The 12,867-nt window shown below is 36.5% G+C and overlaps 1 protein-coding gene across 2 annotated transcripts in view; it reads left to right on the top strand.

Annotated features, from left to right (window-relative positions):
• The window catches only part of spock1 (SPARC (osteonectin), cwcv and kazal like domains proteoglycan 1), a 150,490-nt gene that overhangs the window by 62,403 nt on the left and 75,220 nt on the right, over positions 1 to 12,867 (top strand). Inside the window, exon 3 of one of the 2 annotated variants that reach the window (XM_043257921.1) lies at positions 10,951 to 10,959. The exons of the other annotated variant lie outside the window; for it this stretch is intronic. Within the exon in view, the coding sequence (XP_043113856.1) occupies positions 10,951 to 10,959 (9 nt within the window). The remainder of the gene's footprint in view (positions 1 to 10,950; positions 10,960 to 12,867) is intronic. 2 annotated transcript variants of the gene reach the window in all.

Here is a 12,867-nt window from a genome sequence, read left to right as displayed (position 1 = left end):
TTATGACTCTGACACACATTTACTCACACGTACGCGGTTATCCGTGTGGATGCCCCGTCCTCAGAGCTGCGGGAGAAATGATTTAGCTCACTCGTCCATCAGCGCAGGAGAAAAGAGAGCGAATGCCACAACGTCGCTCTTCCGGACAGACTTCCATCACTATAAATTATGCGCACGGCCTTGAATCGCCCAGGTGACTAACTCTGCTCCCGCGCACAGGTGAAACCATTCGATAAAGAGCACGGTGACCAGAGGATATCTGTCGCTCCGGATGAATATTAAATGCGTCAGAGGGAATGCAGACGGAGAGATGGATGTCTGAGAAGGAACGGCGGGGTGGGTTTATAGTGGATCATGCAAAAATGAGGCGATATAAAATAAAAAAAAAGTCGAATGCCAAATGAACTTGACCCCGGAGAGGTTTTTCTTGTTCGTGTTGGCACGTTAGAGCGAAACTTGGTTCCCGATTAATCAACTTACGGTATTTAAAATGCTTGAGATTAAATTCAGCATCTCTTGTAAGAGGCTGGATGTGCGTAAGACACACAGTTCTGGTCCGAGATCGCGCAGGAAACCATTCTTTGCGGCTGCGTACGGATAGGAAAAGATGTTTACATTTAAAATATTGTCATTTTAAGAGAAGCTTAGTTCCCAGGACACCTTCAACGGCGTAAAAAGGAGCTCACAAACAACTGACAGCATGACTGAAATGTGAAGGCATTTAAAGAGAAACGAACAAAACACGTTTGTTCTGATTCGCCACTTACTTATATGGTTTCCTCAAGGGTATTTCTTTTGTGTGGAGCCCTGTTAATACATTGTGGGAGAGAGAGAGAGAGAGAGAGAGAGAAAATAAAAGACGAGCACTGTCAGTCGGCTCTCGCTTTAATCTCACAGTAATTAAGTCATTATTTAACGAGATCCATCCTGAAAAGCATATATAAATATGGATTAATATCCCCTCCACTAGGTATGAGTTTGACCTTGAGTTCTCGGAGGAGTGAGAGGGGATTTTACATTTACCCATGTACCACGTTACTCCGTCCTCTCCACGTCTATCATGTTCTGTAGCAGCTGTTGCATGTCGCCGTTAAACACCGTATATTTGAACTCTTCTGTCCTGTGATGAAAAGCATGTTTGTGGTAAATTGTTCGGTAATGGACGAGAGGAGCGGGGGGTTTAAGAGCCACTCGTGTTTTTGCAAAAGCGCATGAAATCTTCAGGACAGATTGAGTTTTAACAGCGTAAACAGCGCTCTACGAATATTATATTGTACATTAAATCGACTGAAATTTTTGCTCTTGTTTGCTTGTTTCATGGTGGTTTCTTTTGAAATATTAGTTTGCCTTTTATTTTGATCTGTTCTCGTGTTCTCGTCGGCGTTCATCGATCGTCTCCAGGTGTTTCTAGTTTAGCTCATTCATTTGATTTATAAACGTTGTGTTTTTCTACAACTGGTTTAGTGAGGCGTTCACGTCAGGTTTGCTCTTATGACACGGGTTTTGGTTGATAAACGTGTTATTTCAGCGTTACCGGGGGAACATTCGAGGTCAAAACGTGTAAAATAAATTATTATAGAATCTTTCCATTACTAGTATGTTGAAATACCTGTTTGTTTTTTAACCTCTAAAAATAAAGCTTGGAAATCAGCAAACTATCAGTCTATAAGTTTGTTTTTAGATGAGGGAAATACACATTACGGAGGTGACAAAAATTTTTTTTTTTTGATTAATTAGTAGTCATTCATAAGCCATGGTTCAACTAATAGGATGTTTAAATTAGTGCTGTCAAATGATTAATCTTCATTAATCCAAAATAAAAGTTTTTGTTTATATAATATATGGTGTACCGTGTATTTTTATTGTGCACATATAAAAGCGCACACATCTTCTATTTAAAAAAATATTTTTATATGTATATGTTTATATTAATATAATTTATATTATATATAAATATATTTAACTTTTTTAAAAATATGTACATGCAAGTGTTTGCATTTATATGTGAATAATAAATATAAACAGTAAACGCACATATATTGTGAACAAAAACTTTTTTTTTAAACGTCATTTAAATGTTATTTTAAATTTCACAGCAGTAGTTCAAATAAATTAATGACACTAATCTCTAATGAGCCTAAATATATTCTGTGCTCAAATACATGCCGTAAATTTGGCACAAAGCACAGGCAAAATTAGCCTAATGGTTATTAATGCGTTGAAAAGAAGAGACATTTTAATAGACTAGTGTTTTCTGAGTCCTTGTCGGTTGAAATTCTCAGTGCTGACTCTCATCTCTGCAGTACTGGGCCTTTAGAGAGAAATGTAGCCTTCATACAGATTACATAATCAGGGAGAATTTGATTTTGTTTTGAATCGGTTGGTTTTAAAGCAGTGATTTCAAACTTGCTATGGGTGTATTTTTTAAGTCTGTGAGGCAATTATACATTGAGTGAGACAGAGACAGCAGAAAAACATCCTGTTTGTTTTTATTATTTTACAAAAGCACAACGTTTTGTTGTGTTTGTGGACGTACAGAAATATTATCCATTTCTAATTGATTTTAAGTTGATTCATTATAAGAAAAAAATGCAAGTAATCATTCCAGTTTGTGTGTCACATTTGACAGATTCTGTGTCGGCCTGGGCGCTAAATCGATTTTAGCGATTAACTCCAATGCGTAGTTTATATCGACTTGCTTGAATGAAAATTGGTTTTCTCTTTAACGTCTGTCGACTCTCCCCTCTGGGCTCCCGCAGGTATGTGTATGGACATGATGTGTACCATGAAACTCCTTAAAGGGAATAAATAAGAGACTGAAAAAAAAAAAAAAAATATATATATATATATATATATATATATATATATATATATATATATATATATATATATATATATATAATTTCAATAATATCACTGGGTACTCATACTGTGCTTTTGGTTTCACCTTCACTTTCTGGATTCACAATTTAAATCATAAATTGGATTTTTTTTCTGAAAAATTAGATAATTTTTTTTAGGTCATCTCCCAGGCCTTATTCTGCAAAAGGCTTGCTCTGAGACACTGCTTACGATTTATAAAAATTAAAAAAATAAGTAGCACGTGGATTTCGATCATCATAGTGCGTTTGTATACGCGCGCATTTATGTTCAAACAACTTGCAAAAGAGAATTCTGCATGATAGGTGCTCTTCAACTTTTAATAATGTATGAGAACATCCCTTGAACACCAATCACAAAACATCTGACATCCTGTCAGCCGCTTTCCGCTGTTTATGTAGTTTCAAGTGCATCTCTCAATGATGGAGGGATGAAACGCGATCCCACAAGTCCCTCCGGCTTGAGGAAAACTGCACGAGTTTCTCTCTTCCGGAGTGTTATGGATAAACTCTCTCCGGCTTTTCCAGTCCCTCAGGAATCTGCAGGGAAGCAGACGGGCCGTGTTAAAACTAAATGAACACATTGATTTATTTCCTCTGTGAAGTGGGACCGGGCTCATGGGAATGACATGTGTCAGATAACACACACACACACACACACACACACACAAACTCAGCGTGGAGGCGCTGGAAACACGTCTCGTGCTGGTGCGGACAGGCTCCGTATCTGTGATGGGATCGAGTAGTCATCGGTACAGAAGGTGAACTCACCTCGTGTTATCACACACACCCCGTCACGCTGAGTTTGGATGTGAGAAATCGAGTCTGCAGCAGGGTCTGCTTGTGTCGTCAGCATCTGATACTTCTGCTCTCTATTTCCGTTTCACGTGTTTCACTGAGCTGAAATTGGGATCATAAGCAATCTTAGGGCTAGATTCATTCAGTCATTATTTAAAAACCTTTTCAAGGAGTAGTTCATGTGCTGGTCAAAGTTGCAGGGTTTTCTTTAAAAAACCTTTCAAAAAACAACCACGGGTAAATGCAAAGAGTGAATTGACATTGCTAGTAAAAACCTTCACAATGTTGGTTTTAGCTTAATTTCACGTTTAGGTATCGAATCTTATGGTTGTTGAACATTGTATATCGTTCTTTACACGGTGGTTTATGTCACTTATGTGTGTTCGTGTGTAATAGTTTGTGCAGAATTAATTAGAACAGTTTAGAATGAATCGTGCGCGACACTTCACTAGATCTCAACTTGATTCGACTAAGTCTGCGCGTTTCGTAAAATTTAAATGTCCATAAGATTTCATTTAAATGATTTGAATGCATATCGCTGAATGCTGACACCAAACAAGAAAGCATTATACTGTTCGCTTTTCCATTACAAATAATATTACGGCAATCGCTATAATACTGTTTGCATACATTTGATTTCCTTTGTTTAACTGTTCAGTGCCATCAAAATAAAAGTCCCGCCTCCAACATATTGGCCAAACTGAATAATTCGAAAAAATCAAATATCGTTCGACCACTACTTACAATGTTTTTAGCGCTCGTCTGCAGATAATAAATCATTCTGAAAATGACGATTTTCAAACGTTTCTCCGTGCCTTTATCATTTGCTGTGTTACCAGATGCTTTTGCTGAGAATCGAACCCATGACGTCGGCGTTGCTAGCGCTGCGATCTACTGTTTGAGATACAAGAAAAGTAAAAATATGTTTATCTTCAATCCAAACGAAATCAAGTTGATCTTTGTGATTATGGAGGCTTGTTTGGTGGATTTATAAACAGATTAAGCGACTTTACTTCGTGCCGATGGTATTTGTGGAGTCATGGATGATTTGTTCTGTCTATTCGACCGTTTTTGAGTTTCACGGGCGCGCGTGTTCAATGGAAACCACACACATCCATCTCACCCACTCGTGCGCGTTCATCGGACAAGTTATTTTGGTTTAGCGAGTGTTTAGTGGTTTATTGATTGAATGAAGTTGTCGGTCACAGCGCTTTCGTTTCAGATGCTAGTTTCTGTTTTCATCGTTTCAGATTTTCCATATCATTTGTCACAAAAGCAAAGCAACAAAGCGTATCAAGTTGTTTTTGCACAAGTTTTACTCTTACTAGAAGAAAATGTATTGCCAGAAAAATGAAGAAAAGGACTGACACACAAACAAACACAGATTCTCTCAAACACTAACGGACATCTTTCTCTGAAACACACAGCCGCAGTTGATCAGGAAAACAAAGTTTGCATGATTTCTTGGTCGTCATACGTTTTAAGAAAAATCAGCGAGTCTCAAATACAATCCTAACGTTTATGTGCTTGTCTCTCAGTCGTCTTTGTATTGCGTTGCATTATGTTTTGATCATCAAACTGAGCATTTAAACACTAAGACATATCGTTGGAAATATGGAGCGATGACTGATATTCATGATATTTTAGTATCTGCTGTACTGTTACGAGACCTCATTGATTTACGATACAAGCTATCAGAATTTCATCTTCATTTTTATGTCTATAAATATCAGTCTCTGCTCCAAATTCCATATTTGTGCTCAGTTTGGGCCTTGGAAATAAAACTGAGCAGTTTTTTCTGTCCTTAAAAGCCTGATGGATCAGATACTGTATGATACTCAATAAAAACACACACTTTAGGTCTGACGTTTCAATAAACTGTTTCGTTTAAATTATTTGACTTTTACAAGGCAAAAACCACTGGATTCGGTTGAACGCAGCAACATATTTGAAACTATTTTTAACTTGACACGCAAAGTGCTGAAAACCAAAGAGATGCCCTACAAAGCTAAAAGACTTCTGTTTGATTCAACAATTAAAAAAAGCGCACAGATGCGTCTCGGGCTGTCCTCCCAAAACCCCCGAGAGCCGGCTTTATTTATCTGTCTTGTACTTGAGCAGTCAAAACGACAAATCTGCACATCGCTCATAAACACGGGTCCCGCTGGTGGCGTTAAGCACGACTCAGCACTCATTGGTCTCGTGCTCCGACGGGACCTGTAAACTTTACACAGGCTGTTATGTTCCCTCTGATGACGCTGTAAAGTTTACGCGTCAGATGGCGCCGCTGGCAGCTGCTCGTACAGTTTGAAGCTCTCTGAGTCTCTGTTTTTTGATACGCTACAGCAGGAGAGAGCCGCGGGCTTTGTTCTGTGCTATCAGACAACACCAGAGGAGAAATCAAGAGAAACAGAGAGAGAGAGACCGCGTGTACGTTTTTAGAAAATCTCATGTGTCTGAGCTGTTAACCTCTAGACCCCTCATTACAGCATTTCCCACAATCCTTTGGCTTTCAGTTCTGCCAGTAAGCGAGTTTGAGGTGTTTCACCTTGATGTGAGTAAGCATGTCTGTAATACCTGAAGAAAGTCATCCGTTAGCTTTCCCAGACGTCTCATGCTTCAGCTTTGCTCACAGGATTTCAGCTCCAGATGTTCGGATATTAAGGCAAAGCACAGAAAAACATTATGGTAATTTTAATGGTAAATAGACTGTAAAACAACAACAACAACAACAACAAAACAGAGCTATTTACTTTAAAAAGAGATCATTTATTTTAGGTTCAATTCATAGTTGTTTTTTTTTTTTAAATGTCTATTTAGTTTTTATTATTTTTTATTTTAGTTTTAGCTCTAGTTTTTCATATATCAAAGTACATCAAATGAGAAATGCTGCATTAGCAAATAGAGGAAATAAAGTAATTTAAATGTTATTTTTATTTCATTTAACAAGCAATTTTTACAATTGTTTTAGCAACTAAATATAATATCGTTTTTGGAAATGAAAGAGCAAGTCATCCAGTAATTTACTGGGGGAAAAAAGAAGTAAAAATTAAAAAAAAGACATTTCCAGTATTGTCGTTAAATAGATATTTAATGTGTTGTTTTAGTGTCGTGTTTGGGGTTTTTGTGTTTATGTGTATGACCGTGAGCATAGAAAAGACTTTTTTTTTACTTTATTACAATTTTACATTGAATTCAGTGCGTTATCACTTCTTTGCAAATAATTGTCAAATTTACTAGCAATTTAGCAACAATTGCACAACATTTACAAAACAGTTTTCAATGTGTATATTAGTATTCCGGTTAGCTTGTGGAAAATGTCTTTGCAATAAACTTTAAACTTTCTCTTTATCACTTTAGTCAGTATATTACAAAGCTACGAAATCAGTTTTTATTACCGTAAATTTGAAGTATATGGCGCTGACACCGTATATTTTACAGTAATATAAGACATGGCAACCACAGCTGCCGTTTTCTTAACATAAATGAGCTTTTTTGAGATGGGTTAAAGTCCTAAACCCGCTGAGGTGAAGAAGCGAGAGAAAACAAAGAAAAGAAAGGATAGAGCTGAGCACTTGAGAAGAGCTGGAGTGATGACTGGTGATGTTTGTGATAGATTAGCATATCAAACACAGTCAAGCGTGACTCGGACTTTGACAGTATTTAGATGAATTTTCGAAGAAGTAATAGAGTTAGTTAAACCACAGGCAATTAACATTCAAATGACCAAAACGGTGGTGATACAGAGAAATTAAGCATTAATCGAATTGAAAAATTGCCTCTTCAGATCGATGCGGATGGTTTGAATGCAAATGCGCGTTGTTTCCTCGTGTTTTTCCCCCACTTTTTCCATTCTGTCTGCACTCACCCTCAAAAATAGAAACGAAAGTGTGAACAAGTGCTTTGGTGTAATTAGGGCAGGATCTGAGAGACTGAGTGATTTTCTCAAACGAACCACGCTGGGTTTGGTTCATAAGAAAAAAACGCTTTCTGAATGAAGGGCAGTTTCAAAGACCACAAGATCCATCTAATAACACGTTAATTCATGTTAATGCTCTCATGAATGATTGATAACTAATTAAAATCCGACGTGATTTCATTAAAATGCGTTTTTAAATGTAAAGCGTAATGTCAGGTTCAGTAAATGCATTACAGCCCTGGGCGTAACTCAAACACCTCGACTTCCTGCTTGAATGGGAAACACATTAACACAGGAAAGAAAACCAGCGTGGTGCTCTAACAGGCATTAAACAAATTCATCTTTTTCATAATTGCTACAGTTAACTATGGATGTTGTCGATATCGTGATCGCAATATCATAATTATATCATATCAATAATACGCCTTGTTTTCGCTGTGCATTTCAAAGTGACTCAGAGCTGCTCTGTTCGCAGTGAACGAAAAAATGATTCACGAAACCCAATGTTTTTCGCACCTTAGTGTTAATAAGCAAGGTAAAAGTCGTAGTTAATGGTGAGGATTTGTTCCAAACCTAAAGTATCACCAGATGATAGCATTTTATTTCTTAAAAACATGGCAGAATGTTGGTTTATGAAGTGATAAAAAAGAGAAATATGAAAAAAATAATTCAATAATTTGACGCTATGCCAATAAAATCAAATGATAATTTTAAACATGGCTTTATCCATTTCTGGTGTGCGCATTTAAGTGAGTATTTAATTACCAAACGCTTAATTATCTTGTCATGCAAAACAACTGTACAGTGATTAATCATCAGGCGATATCTATATTTATATTTGTACCCTATTTACTCTTGGTTTCGTACCTCAAATCTGAGAATCGCTTGAGTGTACTTGTCAGGTTCGCGCATTAAAAAGAAAACGATCCGCGTGCTAGAAATATACCCAAATACTGATGAGATCACAAACACGCGCACAGAAAAACTCAGAAACTCAGTAGTGCTGTGTGCGTATTTGTCCTCTAAGTTTAAGATCTTAATATTGATTTATTGTGTTTATTCCAAACATTTTATCAGCTGCTGGGACAAAAGCTGTTCGGTGAAAGACCTCAGAGCTGAAGTATTTATTAATAATGATCGTATCTTTATCTCAAAGATGTGTTCGTGCGCCGCCGTTATTGTTTTCTTCCTCTGTCATGCGCGGCGGCTGTAATGCGTTCAGAATTACACGTCTTCTCTCATAATATCCTGTATCGCTTCACACATGAAATAACCCACAGGGTGTGTGTTTTTGTATGGATGAATGTTGATGTGTGTGTGTGAGCGTGTTGGTTTTCGTCCCGGCTGGATACATCATTGAAATCTCAGTAAATGTGGGGTTTTTTTATCGATTGACGTTTCATTAGTTTGAATCGCTCATGTTCGAGTGTAAGAAGCGGCTGATGAATAGCATATGTGTGTGTTTAGTTCACGCTTCATATTGTTGTGTTTGTCAGAATTGTACAATATTTAAATAGAGTCTACCTGGTCTTATGGCGTAAATTTACTCGGTGCACTTTTTAGCGAGACACAAAATACGTACCAACAAGTACATATCACTGCAGTTTTCGAAAGAAATGAACGTATGTTATTCATTTTTCGCACAAATTTTACAGGTTCGATTAATAAAGCGTCATTTTTGCACGATTGCTTAAAGCATATCCCGTTATGACTTCAAAACAATATTAATATGCTGGGAGATTTGAAAACTGACGCTTTTGAATGTTAGCATCACACATACCCAGCTCCGTATCTATGGGTTTTCACAGACGTTAGGTTTGTTCGGTAGATCGCAGAGTACAGAGATGCATTTGAGAGAGCTCAGGTTCAAATCCTGTGCAACTACGGTTTGACAAAACACTCCAAATCTTTGTAAAAGGAAGCTGAAATGACATGATTGCATCAACAAATGCATTTTTATATCAGTTTTGCATTTGTTAACACTATCGCGTTAACTTTTAGCAACAGTCCACGGGCTTTTCAATTCTGATCCGCAACAATGCACACCTATTTCATTGTAAAAATGTGCCCGGGTTCACGTATTGAATCTGCGTTTTAGAGCCACGAATTGAAAATACAGTGCAATACGATGGCTACCATCATATGTTAGGTTACCCAGATTCTGTAGTTCAATAGAAGAAAGTATTATCGAACGATATAAATGCCCTCGATACGATAACTAGAGTTCAATAAGTGTTGGATGTAATGTTTATGAGGAACAAAAGAGCGCTAGTCATTTGGAGCTACTAAAGCAGACGTGACTGCGCTGCGGTACGAAAGCGGTTCGTTCAGTGGCTTGCGGCGCGCATTCCTCACTAACTGAAAAGTTTCGCTCAGTCTCGCGAACACTGAACAGCGCTGAAGAGCTTGCATTCAGAAAACAAATAACTTCAACGATAGTCAGAAGACTTACAATTTAGCATAGATTTACTATAGTAACGATAACTGCACCATGATATTGAGTCAGAAATGTGGGTATTCGTGTCCAGTTTATTATATTATTAATGTGAACATGTATTAAATGCATTGATGGAGGAGTAATAGAATATAATTACAGTATATTTGTGATTAAGATATAGCATTTAACGCATTTATGTTAACTGTAGTGAGGTGCTATATTTGGGGTTTTATAATGATCTAATGATCTGAGACTGAACTTATGATACTGTGGAAGACCAGCAGTTCAAAAAATCTGTAAAATGTTTACAGATATTAGACATTTTTATAATAAACATAAATTTGCGTCTGCATCCTGACTAAAGCTACTATCAGAAGATATTATCAGGCAGTTTTCATTTGAAACAATGTCACTCAGCACATACAGAACTAAGAAATGTCATGGTCTGACCATAGCTTAAAACCACAATTAACTGTCTGGTGTTTACATAAACTTGAAAGAAATAAAAAGAAATGGATATTTATTGTGATAATTATCGATATCGACTTAGATCATTTTTTGATTCAGCCCTAGAAGAAGTAAATGTTACAGTAAAAGCCAAGATGTTAGCAAGGAGTAACTCACATTTTGTGTTCACTTTATCTTTTTTATCTCCCGAACTGTTTCCCGTTTATTTCACATCTGTGTTCTTGTGATATGCAGCACTGATTTTATGCTAATGACGCTCTCCTTAATGAAATATGATGTGCAATCTGTTTAAGTTAACGATTCTTCCTCATTAAATTGCAAAACCTTTTACATAGAAACTCACGGAAAGTTTATTTTCCTGCCAATCCATTATTTCAATTTTCATTGATCATTTGATGACCGATTAACTGATTTTAATGTCTTTCTCTTTTTTCCGCTTTCTTGATAAGGAGGTTGAGGTAAGTTGCAGTTTTTGCATACAACAATTTTTCACTGGAATGGTGTTTTGCATGTGTACACCATTCAAAAGTTTTAGTTCAGCAAGATTCAACAAGAATTTAAGAAGTTAAGACATTTGAAATGTTACAAAATATCTATATTTCAAATAGATGTTGTTGGTTCAATGATTTGAACTTTCTATCCATAAAAGAATCCTAAAAAGAAATCGTATTTCAGTGTCTACAAAATGTTGAAGCGACACAACTGTTTTTTAATGTCGCTAATAATAAGAAATCATGATGCTAAAAATTCAGTTTGACCACAGGAACAATTTTAAACAGTCATTTAAAATTGTAATAATATTATACAATTTTTACAGTACTTTTTTATAAAACAATTGCAGCCATGGTGGGCAGAAGAGACCTTTAAAAAGCCTGTATAAATAAATAAAAACCTGTACTTACCCCCAAATAAATTTTAAATGGCATTATATATATATATATATATATATATATATATATATATATATATATATATATATATATATATATATATATATATATATATTATATATATATATATATATATATATATAAATTATATATATATTATATATATATATATATATATATATATATATATATTTATATATATATTTATATGTATTATATATTTCTTTTTGTAAGTAGTTTTTTTTACACACAATATAGAAGGATAGAAATCTTATCTCTCTATATGCTAATTAAAACTATAATCTGCTCAGTGGTGGTTGTGAGACAGTTCTGCGTTTAAAACAGCGTGTGTGTGTGTGTGTGAGTGGGACTTTATCTGTCAGCTTTAGTGTGTTTGTCTGCTCTGTCCTGCTGCCGTCCTCACTCAACATGACACACACACACACACACACACACACGGACGCACGCACGCGGCCCTCTCTGAGTGTACGGCTGACCTGTCATGCCCGTGGGCTCTAAACTGTCACCGCAGAATAACATCAGAGAGCGGGAGCGCGAGCGAGAGAGTGAAGGGACGAGTGAGCAAACAGGAAGTGAAAGGAAAGCAGAGGAACAAACACGCAGCCGGAGTCAGTTAGTCTCCCGTGAACTGTGAGACAGTTTCTGACTTTCTCAAACACACTCCAGCCGCGCTGTCTGTCTGCGGGGCAAACATGAGACGGATAATCTGACAGCAGATAACCACCAGCCTGCCCGCAACACTCATTTACCTAAACCACAGAGAGACAGAGGGGAAGATCAAATGAATCTGTGGACCCAGTTCCTGTCTGTGATAGTTGTTTGTGCAGCAGGTGTTGTGTTGTCGTGTGTGGGTTACAGATAAACGCTCTCGCGCTCATCCGCATGCCGCTAAAACCTCTCTCGCTAGATGTTTTGAAGTCACAATTAAAAAAATATGATATGCACGCAGAGAGAAAGAGAGAGAGAGAGAGAGAGAGAATCACGTTGGAGAATTGCATTAACTTGCAACATCATCCACTAACCTGAGATATACACAATAGTGACAGACTTCATCTTCAGCGCTCTAAAAGCTTCTTTTTGTCAAGCAATCTGATTGCAAAGTGCGTTTGTTATGGAAGCTTGAAAAAAGGTTAGAATTACAATATAGAAGTCAGAATTATGACACTCCAAATTATAAGACATAAACTCATAAAGGAAACATTTATCAAGTCACAAAAAATTCAGAAAAAAAGTTCAATAAATATCCTGACATTAAAATATGTTAAAATAAAAAAAAAATTTTAAAATACAGAACCTAAATCTTTTAATAAGTCAAAATTCTTAAAGTGCAGGAGACCCTGTAGTAATTTAATATATATTTACAGTAGTAACAACAAGATTTTTAGCTATGATTTTAGATTTTTAATATGGACACGCAACGTAATGTATATTATTTATCATTCGAATCTAACCATG

Source organism: Puntigrus tetrazona, chromosome 14 (genome assembly GCF_018831695.1).
Source record: "Puntigrus tetrazona isolate hp1 chromosome 14, ASM1883169v1, whole genome shotgun sequence".
In the NCBI taxonomy this organism is placed as follows: domain Eukaryota; kingdom Metazoa; phylum Chordata; class Actinopteri; order Cypriniformes; family Cyprinidae; genus Puntigrus; species Puntigrus tetrazona.
Note: the sequence above shows the minus strand (reverse complement) of the source record. Positions and strands in the feature narration are given on the sequence as shown.